The sequence below is a fragment of the Topomyia yanbarensis genome, chromosome 3 (assembly GCF_030247195.1).
Source record: "Topomyia yanbarensis strain Yona2022 chromosome 3, ASM3024719v1, whole genome shotgun sequence".
Classification (NCBI taxonomy): Eukaryota; Metazoa; Arthropoda; class Insecta; order Diptera; family Culicidae; genus Topomyia; species Topomyia yanbarensis.
Window position 1 is genome coordinate 122144105 of NC_080672.1, and position 11937 is coordinate 122156041.

The window sequence follows — 11937 nt, forward strand, 5'->3', positions numbered from 1 at the left end:
GGCTATTTCCCTGATTCCAACAGTTTCTCCATGGAATGCTTCTATTTTGCGTTTTTTCCTTATCCGTTAGAACCTTTCCCTTTGACATAATGGTTGTTTATAATCCACAAAACCCAAAACACTTGCAAAAGCTGACTGGTCTTAATTTATGCTGTCACCAATACAACTACAATGGCATATAGTAGGCAAAAAGTATTTACGTATTTCTTATTAGATTAGAGAAATATTAGGTGGTCCTAAGCTAATTGGACAGAGTGTATGTATCTATATTTTTATACATTTTAACGACGTTCAATTAGCTAGAGATTACTGTGTAAAAAGCTATGAAAATTTAGAGCCATAGTACTCAAGTGAGAGCAAGGATGTGAAGTATACATATCGGAAAACTAGAGGTGGCAGGGTCATTAGAAATGTATCTATATGTCTGTATGAGCGATATAGCTATCTGTAAGTAGGGGTTCCTTAAAAGCAGTTTTTTGCTATTTCTCCCAATAATTAATTTATATAACATAGGTTTGATCTTGAAAGATTCATTTTAAAAAAGCATTAATTCCTTGAAATTTTCGTTTTTATCCCAATATTGACATCACTACAAATCAATGCATTCACGAAAATTAGTGCCTGAAACTTTAAAGAGTAAACCGAAGTAACTAATACTTGGATACATATCGCTTAAATATAGGGGAGAGTGGGTACGCTTGATCCCACTTTTGTTTTTCACTTGTAACTTTTCAATGAAATTAAAATTTTAATTGCAAAATTCGCCATCTTGTAGTAAATTCGAATCGTAAGAGCTGTGGATAATGTGTAAATCGGAAAACTATGTCCTGTCAGTAATATGAACAGTTTTGAAAATCATGCCAAAACGAGGTTTTTGTAAAATCGTGTGGTAACTTGATTCCCCGTCTACTAGGGCTAAAGAAACGAAGCCCACTATGACCTATAGATACGAAAGTTCAGCTGATCACCTATCCTGACAAATTAAATAATAAGACTACCTTTTTAGATGCACGACAAACTTTAACCACAGTAGAAAGTCGAGACAAGTATTTGCGGTAAATCAATGCTGTTTAACTGGCTTTTTCAACCTTCAATAACTTATACCATCGTTTGTTCACGGAAAAAACATTTTAGATCAATTAATAGTGTCAAGTACGTTATGAAAATGATATTTTGCTATTTCTATACATTTCGGAAGTGTTTGAGAGAACTAATGATAGCCACGAACTTGATGAGCTACTTGTCGGAGGTGAAACACAAAAAATATCATACTTAATTTGCCTAATCAGCATTAGTTCAATATTATCTGCTTGCTAACTCATTTTGTCATGCGGGGGTGGGTGTGTAAGGAGAGCGAAAATCCCACGAACGAACGACTCCCCAGCTTAATTTGGTATGCTTTGTGATATATTGGTGGTTTGAAGATGGGTTGAAAGGGGGGGAATTTCATTTAATTCCGATTTTCGGTTCCGGAGTTACGGGTTGAAGAGTGCGATCACGCATGAAATTCCCATATAAATTGGTATCAGCATGTTATCTAAAAGATGCAAAATCTCATAATATGCGTTCAAAATTGCTTAAATATATAGTTTCAGCTCACTGGTTCCCAATCAAACCCACATTGACCACTTTGGACACCTTCGGTGGAACCGAGAGCTCCGTGAAAGTGGCTAAGTTCCTGAAGTTAATTCACATCTGCTTCTTAGAAACATCTGATTTTATTTTCTCAAATTTTGTTTTAAATTAACGCTGCAGCATCCATATTGACTGATATTAAATTTCATTGGAATCGGACTTCTGGTTCCCGTGTTACGGGTTGAAGTATACGATCACATGCGAAACTCCCATACAAACCGGTATAATCATTATGTTTAAATTATGCAAAACTAATTGAAATAAGTTCTAAATTGCTTGAAATTGTCGGTCCAGATCTCTAATTGCAAAGCAAAGTCTTTTTGACCACACTGAGAACTGTTGAGGACCCCACAAAATCGAGAAAATGGCCAAGTTCCAAAATTAGATTCACATCTGATTCTCTTATATTGCTGACTCGCGTGTGTGTGTCGATGAGTGTGTATGTGTGTATGTATGTTACCAATAATCGAACATCGGTTACTCGAAGATAACCGAACCGAACTCAGACTTAACCTCAAATGAAAGGCATAGGTTTCTATTGAATTTATTTCTGATATGACATCCGGTTCCTGAGTTACTGGATGAGAAGTGCAGTAATACAGTAAAATGGGAAATGACTGATGCCATGCTTCAATTGGCCGTTGTTGCATCTCATCCCGATCTGACTTTAGTTGGGTAGTGTGGTTCCATAGGAATTTCTCATATACCTCTTCCATCATAATACTTAAATGGTTAAAAACCCAAAATGTAATTATTGCAACCACGGCAAATAAATTAATTTCGACCGAGGCTCTGGCAAAATTGCCCACACCGACTGTCAAATGAACTTTGTGTAGTTTGGGTTTCTAGTTATTAGTGGATACGCGAAAGAATCTCGTTTACAAAGCATGTTCGTTGTGCCACTATAATGCTGAATCCTGATGCATCTTAAATATGTAGTTATTATTATCATTCATAATTAATTGCACAACTAGCTGTCAGCTCTTTAAACATGTCAGATCGAAAATGATCTGTGATTATCTTGAGATTTCGTAGTTTCTGTCCCAGTATAATTTAAACTTCTTCACCAGCTCCAATAATGTACAAATTTGCGCCTATTTAATACATCTGATCAGATTTGATACATCGAGACATTTATTTTATTAACACTCAACCATGTTTAAGACATTATGAAACAATTCTGAACAATTTCTGTCTTGAGAACATCGATAGGAATTCATTTCGATTTTCGGACTATTTTGTTCGTTCCTGTTTACGTGCGATTTAACTGTGGTATCGTTTTAGGGTATGTGTGCAAACCACGTGATGTATTTGGTTATGCGTCATAATCATTTTACTCGCTCCACACTTGATAACACGGGGCAATTTTATTGATTTCAGATTGACCAATTTGTCTTTCTCATATAGAAAGGTTATGCAATCGATCCAAACATCGACTTTTTAACCGAGACCCGGAGACCCGAGTCTTATATACCGGTCGACTCAGTTCGACAAGATCGGAAAATATTTGTGTGTGTATGTGTTTTTGTGGCAAATAATATTACCTCTGTTTTTGAGAGATGGCTGGACCGATTTGCGCAAACTTACTCTTGAATGAAAGGTACAACCTTCCCATTAGGTGCTATGGATTTCGGTTCGATCGAGATTCAGGTTCCGGAGTTACGGGTTGAAAAGTTCGATCACACAGCATTTTTTCATTTAAGCTGGTACCACTATAATACCACTATCACCACTATCGAAATGATGCAAACTTTATTAAAATAGGTGTAAACCAAAGATTTTTTTTTTGTTTCAAGTTATTCACCGTCGACAATTAGCTCATCAAGTTCGTGGCTGGCGAGCCATTGTGTATAAGTGCAAAGTGTACTAAGAATGTAATAGACACAATTAAATTGAACATAACCAGCCATGAAGTCATAGTTTGGAGAAATGAGAAAGGCACAATTGTACCACTAGGTGGATAAAAACAGTTTTTTATGACATTACTAGCTAATACCCATCGCGCGTTGCTGCGACTTCTAACGAAATAGGAGGAAAACACAATTTGTTCCGAAGCGCCATCTGGCGGGCAGGTAAACCCCAACCAATAGCATACAAACAGGCACCATAACAAATGTCTACTATGTATACTTTTTTACGGCAATCGGTTAAGCCGTTTGGGAGTCTATAAATCATATACATACAAACATTGACTTTTAACCGTTATGTATCCGACGCGGTACCCGGGTACCTTTTTAGGTTTTAATTAACAAAATTCCTATTTTTTAAGCATAGCTGGAAATTGAAACTTGTGACATCTTAGAACTTTACTAAGTCAAGCTTTTGGGTTAATAATATTGTTGATATAGTAAGGGGGAGTTAGGAGGGGCTCCTGATTTTTTTTACTACGTAACAGGCCGACGTGGGTACCCTGGTACCCACAAAACTGAAATGCCAATAAGTAAGGTAATTTCCAACCGATTTTGATGCTTTTGGGTGTTTTGGATTCAGGAACTCATCCGCTTATGGACTTGGTTAAAATGAATCGGGTTACTTCATTCGGTTCCCGGAAATCCGGATTTCCGGAAGCAGGTTCCAGTGCTAGGATATTATTTGTTAACTTCAATGGAATACTAGCAATATGGGTATCAAAATTCTTGGAATTGCATCAGTAGGCTGTATCTCGTGGTTTTGGAACCATTTGGTGATTTGACCCCGGAACGGACATTCCGGAGCAGGTTCCCATGGGGCCATGAGTGGCCATTCCATTTTTTGAATTTCCATAGGGCCCCGTAACAATACATAACAGACTTTCGAGACAATTTGAAGAGTTTTGATACTCATATTGCTAGGACATTATTAAAATTTACAAATCATACTCTAGTACTGGAACATTACCCCGAAAAATCCGGATTATCAAGCACCAGATCCATTCATCCGGTTCAATTTTACAAATCAAAAAGTGGACGAGTTCCTGAATCCAAAAATTCTAAAAGCATCCAAATCGGATAAAGGAAGCCATAGTTATGAGCATTTCAAATTGTGGGTACCCGGGTACCCACGTTGGCCTGTTAAAGGTGTTTTCTTTTGTTGGACACATAACAGTTAAATATATAGATAGATAGATAAATAGATTGGTATTGATGAACAGTAACCGAAAATCTGTCATAAAAAATGCGATCATAGCCATAAGAAAGGTTCATGACACTGTAAGGAAAAAAATATTTAATATTTTATTACTTTTGAAATCAAAAATAAATTCAGCACCTCAAAATTAGATTAACTTGTGATTTTCAGCCAAATTAGACAACATTTTAAGTTTTGTCCGACTTTTGTTCGAAGATCCGCCACTGTGCGCCGGCGTCCTAGCATGCAGAAGGAAAAAGATTCCTCACATTTCCTATCGATCATGCCCATATGAGTGTGCCTACCCGAGCAAATTCTCATGGGTTCAAACACCATATATTCTCACAGAAATACCATGAACATGGTTCGTGCCAAATTTCGTAACCATCAAAACACCATGAAATGGGCTTGGTGTTTCCGCGGGTTGAAACCATTTCAAACACTACCAAAACACCATGCAGTGAGGGCGAATTTGGACCTAAGAATAGGGGAATTATTGGATTTTCGTTTGCTCGGGTAGCTATAGTTTTAGATTCTAACGGCCCTATTCTGCGCGGCGTGTGACGAGAGACGACTAATCTCACCTCACTCTACGTGAGTTTTCTCACCCAATTCTGAAGAGTCACTTCGGGTGACGTGAGACGCCCATTTAACCCCAATGGAGAATCTCACCTCACCCGAGTCAACTCTAAGAATCGAGTGAAAAAAGTCACATAAAGTGAGGTAAGTTTAGTCACCTCACGTCACATGCCGCGCAGAATAAGGCTGTAAGTTTATAACTGAGCAAGAAATGGTTTGATGATATTGGTAATCATTTTTTGATCAGCCTACAGTCATTTATTGCTGTTGAATTTTAGAGGCTGAAAATCTAAAGATTTCTAAAAATTAGTTGTAGCTATTAACTAAAGAATACGGGACTCAGTAACTTTTCAACTGTAGAAGATTCCCTTGTGAAAGTATGGTTCTTGAATAAATGCAATGGAGCCTCTCCTTTCCTGCAAAGGTGAAGATAACATCATATTTGCTGTAGCTGTATGCTGGAGGTTGATTTGTGCTACTTTAACTATACAACAACTATTAGCCACCAACACATGGATTTGTGAACGCAAACCATGACAGATTAATTTATTTAGATCACATGATTTACGAAGAAAAAACCTGTTTTAATCCACCTAGCGGTGCAATTATGCCTTTCTCAATCATGAACACGAGAATGTTTGCGTTGTTTATATTGATTAAAAGCTTTAAAATCCAAATATTACATTTTATTATTATACATGACATGACAAATATACAAGAAAAGAAATCATTATTCGAGTTCTAAAATTTTGTAAAAGAAAAACACAGCCACGGTAATATTGAACTGAAAAAAGGTGCGAAATTGACAGTCCGAAACATAAAATCTCGACGTTTCATTCATTTTAAAGATGTTTGGCATCAAAAAAACGAATTCGATTTCTGAAATTTCGTGGGGTTCCCCTTTGAAAAAAATTTTGAGTTCCGGCTTATATGGGAATTTCATATGTGACCGAACGGTTCAGTCTATATTTCCGGAACCATATAAGCGATCCGTGCGAAATTTTATAGACATCTGTGGGGATAATATAGCTATCATTTGGGACTAAGTTTGTGAAAATCGGCCCAACCATTTCCGGGAAACTGATGTGAGTTGGTTAATTTTGAAAGATGGCGGTTTTTTCCGAGCCCTTCCGGAATCGTCTATGGTGGTCAATGTAGTCAACAAAAGTTTGGTTGGCCGTCGGTGACCTAGAACTGCAAATTTAACCCTTTCATGCCCAACTTTTTTTTAGTGCATGTAGGATTTAAAAACTATTTTTACTTGAAAACGGTGGGGTCAAGAAATACTAATAGTCATTTTTCATAAAGCAAGGTGCTTCCCGCGCAGCGCTAGAAGCTGCTCAATTTTTACCTTCCAATGCTCAATACAATTCTTCTATAATATTTACAATAGTCCACTTGCGTGGAAAACGTAGCCAAAGGCACTCTAAATTGATAAATTTTATCAGTTTTCAATAATATTGCAACATAACGAAGATATATGAAAAATTAATTTTTCGTCGTTAACGTAAACTATTCCTGGCAGCACTATTCCATTGGAATCCAATTAGACTAACTGCAATAACAATAAGTTCTAGAGTTGATCCTTGTAACTGTTGGTACTCAAATGGAAGACAATAGTCACATTTATTAGCCTTACTTGTTTTTGTGAGCAAATCTTGCCTCAATCAAAAGTTATAGCTTTTTAAAAACGTTGTTGTCCACAAACAACATGGGCATGCATGGGTTAAGTTGTTTGAGAGACATTTTAGCTAAATTTTTACCTTTTTTGCTTTCATCGAAGTATCGGTTTGAATCACAATTTGCTATGTGATCGCACACCCCAACCCGTAACTCCAGAACCGGAAGTCAGATCGGGATGAAATTTAATAGCCATTTACACAACACCTTTCATTTGAGACTAAGTTTGGTTGAATCGGTCTAGCCATCTCCGAGAAACCGATGTGACTGTTATTCTGAATTTAGATACTTCCGCAGGGGCTTCCGGAACCGATGATGGTGGCCAATGTGGCCAAAGAGACTTTGAATGGATGTTAGTGACCTAATACTACAAATCGAAGCAGTTGTGGTCATATTTTGGAAAAATTTCACCTCTATACATTCATTGCCGAATTTATTAAAATCAACATTTTCTGCGTGATCGTGCTCACCACCCTGTAATTTCGGAACCGGAAGTCGGATCCATTAGAAACTCAATAGCAGCCTATGGGAACGTTGCAGCTTTCATTTGAGACTAAGTTTGTCTAAATCGGTTCTGCCATCTCTGAGAAAAATGAGTGACATTTTTGGTCACATACACACATAGACGCACATACACACATACATACACAAGCACAGACATTTGCCGAACTCGACGAACTGAATCGAATGGTATATGTCATTCGTCCCAGCGGGCCTCCTTTAAAAAGGCGATTTTCAGAGTAATTGCAATACCTTTCTTTTGAGAAAGGCAAAAATAGCTCACTATGTCAGAGATTCAATCCATCGACACACCATTCGTGAACTACACCTTGATTTTAATATTGGTCAGCTCCTATGACATTAGAACAGTGACCCAGTTCTTGGCGGAGTCATTTCAACTCGTCAGATTTCGCATAGCCTCTAAGTTAGTTCGTTTATAAAGCTAACGGTCTGATGCTTCATTGCCTTGTCCAGCACGAGTCACATGACACTATAGCATTGTGATTATCTGTTTGGGGGATTTTTACTACCGGAACAGGCGGTCCTTCGCATAATTCTTAGTCGGTTCTAACAACCTCTACAGAAACATCACGGTTTCCCTGTAACTGCCCAAGAAGACATGGTTATCGGAATCGATTTATAATAAATATGATCGCTTACTGCTGGATCACTTAACTTAATGCGGTTCTATCTTTAGGGTTATTTTTGTTTTCGTTTCAATTAACGTTCTACCGACGTCGAAAGTCAGCGTGGATAAACTTCCCGTTTCATTCTGAATCCTGCAAGAACATCGATTAGGCGGAAGAGCTATGATTGCAGCTCACACAGCAGGACCAAACGATAGTTTCAATTAGTTATGCACTAGCAACCGTATAAAAGGCCCCTTAAAAGGTCACAAGATCAAAAGATCCCTATCGACCCCAAGCAAGCAGATTAGATGAATAGATGCATGTTTTTGCCTATCTGTCTATTTGTTTACTCACGAGTGCTTTCTATAGGTAATATTATAGGCACAATAAACACAGCAGCTCAGCACCCCATGTGCTGAGATCTGATTCAAACCAGCGTGTGATCGGGCGCGGATTGTTCGCGACTCTGCTGCTTCACCGTGACCGTATCTGGTCGCAAATCCCCTCCCCACTACCATTGCGTCCTTCTTGATACCGCCATCGCCAAGTGGACTAATTTGAATCTGACTTGTTCTTCTTTTTTCCAGATACAGCAGCAGCAAGATCCGCCACCGCTCTTCGTGTCCGCAGCGGGATCCTGAAACGACCACCACCGCCACTTATCTCAGCACCGCACCTGTTAGCGTTAAGGCACAAAACGAAAGACTTGTAAGTATACGGATCGTTATAATTGTATCTTCCGCATATTGCTCTATGTAAAATGCTAGAGTGGTTCGCCTATTTTGGTTCCAGTTCAGTATGATGACACGCTGTTTCGAAGAAGGGATAGTACGAAAAAGTTGCCGTGCAGTTATGTAAGCGATCAGTCGCTTAGGATTAAAAAAAAATAAAACAAGTTTTGACAAATGTGCGGTTATATGACTGAATATTCATCCTTCAATACTGTACAACATTTGCAAGGATTTGAATCAATCAAAGCTAAAATCAAAAATTCTCTTTATCATATGAACAACTATTCAATCAAAGCCTCAAATTTTAAATCAAAATCTGTAATCATCCAGTATACTTTTAGAACCCATTATGACTATTTCTTTGGAATGATCTCAATTGGTTTCTTTCAGATTCTTGTCCATCAATAACGATGCCAGTAAACCCCACTCGCCATTCACTGCCAGTCACCTGTTCTCGTCCCTTTGCGGAAACACCATCATCAACAATAATAACAACGAGAAAGATGCCTTCAACACCAACAACAACAACAACACTAGCATTAACAACAATAACAATTACCTTAGCGATGATTCGAAAACAAGTACCTTACGTGAAACGTATCCTATGTACAACTATTGTGTTCAACAGAGTCCTACGCAACTGTTTCCGCCGTTCGTCGCCGGTGCCTTTAGCCATCACACGCATCCCCACCATCCTCACGTGTTGTCCCCACAGGACATTGGCCGCCATACACCACCACACCCTTTCCTGGATCTCCAGCAGCAGCAACAGGTGGGATCGGCCCAGCCATCTGCTCTGCAACCTGTGCCAGTACTAAGTTCCAAGCTGATGCCACCGATTCCTTTGGCCGCATCGATAGCAATCGCGTCCAGTCTACCCAAGAACCACCCGCTTAGCGAATCGGCCACTGCAGCCGCAGCATTCCATCGGTTGCTGCAGCCTTCCTCCTCGGCCTCCGGCATAGTGGCCAGTACGGCAGCAGCAGTCGCAGCAAGTCGAGCTCTTCTGGAAGCTCGGCACCATAGTAGCACCAGCAGTAGTAGTCCAGACCGGCACAAAGCGGATCGGATCGACTATTCTCTCTCGCCACGTCTACCACCGGATATCGGTGGACCGGGAGGAGGTGATGGCGGTAAAAGTATGGTCACCAAGAATCGAAAAATCCATCGATGCGACGCAAGTGGATGCGATAAGGTGTACACCAAAAGTTCCCACCTGAAGGCACACAAGCGGACGCACACAGGTAAGTTGACCGTTGAAATACAGTGAAAAATTATAATATTTATTTTTCTATAAACAGGTGAAAAGCCATACATCTGCACCTGGGAGGGCTGTGTGTGGCGATTTGCCCGGTCAGATGAGTTGACGCGACACTACCGGAAGCATACCGGTCTTAAGCCCTTCCGCTGCAAACTGTGTACACGTTCCTTCAGCCGCTCCGATCACCTGTCACTGCACATGAAACGACACTGAGTGCTGCCACTGTGCAATCATTCGATACTCCACGACGCAATATACTCCACCAGCGAACGAGCTGATAGTTTTTAAGCAAAACAAACCCTCGAATCTCATTTCTTTGTAATTTGTTTCTCTTGTAAGTATAGTTTAGGCTGAAATTTTCTTTAAGTTTCTTTCGGCCTCTGTAGCCTGTAGTACAATCAGTTTTTCGATGTTTGACATCTTCATGTTAATAGGAAAATTAGAACGGTCTGGTGATGTGTTCTAGATGATGGAATAGAACGCTGTGATTTTGGGCCACGTTTTTTACGCGGCTATATAGTGTGAGAATTTTAACGTTACTATTCTATTTCAAAACTCAAAGCAAGATAACTGCGGAAAGAAAAAGTAGGCCTCCAACTTTTATGGCACCACGTCCAATGTTAATTGTTCGACTGGATGTGTTTTTGAGTATCTGTAGCTCTCTTACTATACTCTAGAACAGTGATTCTCAACGTGGGATCCGCGGACCCCTAGGGGGCCGCGAAGTCGTTGCTGGGGGTCCGCGAAGATAAAGATATTTTCTGAGTGCATATTGAAATTTCAGGTCTTGCTTCCTAGCAAACTGAAAATAACATTTTGATAGCATACAAAATCGATGTTTATCAGTGGGGGTCCGCGGCAACCCAGTGTGATTTCTAAGGGGTCCGTGGTATGAACAAGGTTGAGAACCACTCTAGAATATATGTTTCATAAATGGGTTGTCCTCTTCAGATAGGTTCCTCCTACAATGTCCCTTGGAATCGAACCAAGGGTAACCCAACTGTTCACTAAAATAACTTGAAATAGATTTTAGAGTTCAATTCAGATAACGCGCGTATTCTACAGTATGTAAAAAAATTATCCAAACCCGTCACAAAATCCGTATTTGTTCAATATTTATGACAAAATTAATTTTTTTTATTGATTAGACTTCCGGTTCCGGAGTTACGGGATGAAGAGTGCGGCCACACAGCAAATTAAACTGAAATGAAAAATTCTCAAGGGGGGGGGAGGGGGGGGGGGGGTGGCAGTTAAGGAAAATTACAAAATCAATTTTGTATGTTTAATGCTAAATAACTTTAAAATGCATGAAACGTCGAGATTTGATGAAATCTCAAAAAAAAAATAAAGCAATCTCGAAAAAATTCAGCGCACGCATCACTGATCACAACACGCTGCATTTTTTACGATTGCTGACCAGCAAAACCTCCGTCTTGTGGTGACCAAGCTGTAACTTGACATTAGCCATCTAGGTTCCCACGATACCTATTGTCTTGCTCGAGGATCTCGTAGCAGTTTTTGTGTTAACACTTCGTTGTACATTATATTCCTCTGCCCCATGTACGCCCCGTAGACCAGTACTCGGTTCTGAGTGTAACTTTTCAGAATAGTCCGCGACCCGTGTGAAACACTACGGCGATAGCCAATCAGCTGGTGCTGTTGAAAGCGTTCTTCACACCGATTCTCCTTTGCTTCGAAGCTTTCTTCGCGCTCGCGATGACTGTGCGGATGGCCTCCACCGTCGTTATCCCTTCTGGAATCCGAACTGTCTCTGTCCGCTCTCACTTTCAGCGTAGTTTGTCAGGCTGTTGAGGAT

At 39.7% G+C, this 11937-nt stretch overlaps 1 protein-coding gene across 1 annotated transcript in view; it reads left to right on the forward strand.

The window, feature by feature from the left end:
- The window catches only part of LOC131687449 (Krueppel-like factor 12), a 517717-nt gene extending 506417 nt beyond the window's left edge, over positions 1-11300 (forward strand). Inside the window, exons 5-7 of the mRNA XM_058971535.1 lie at positions 8717-8837; positions 9251-10104; positions 10162-11300. Of these exons, the coding sequence (XP_058827518.1) occupies positions 8717-8837; positions 9251-10104; positions 10162-10334 (1148 nt within the window). The 3' untranslated portion in view covers positions 10335-11300. The remainder of the gene's footprint in view (positions 1-8716; positions 8838-9250; positions 10105-10161) is intronic.
- The last annotated feature ends 637 nt before the right edge of the window (positions 11301-11937 follow it).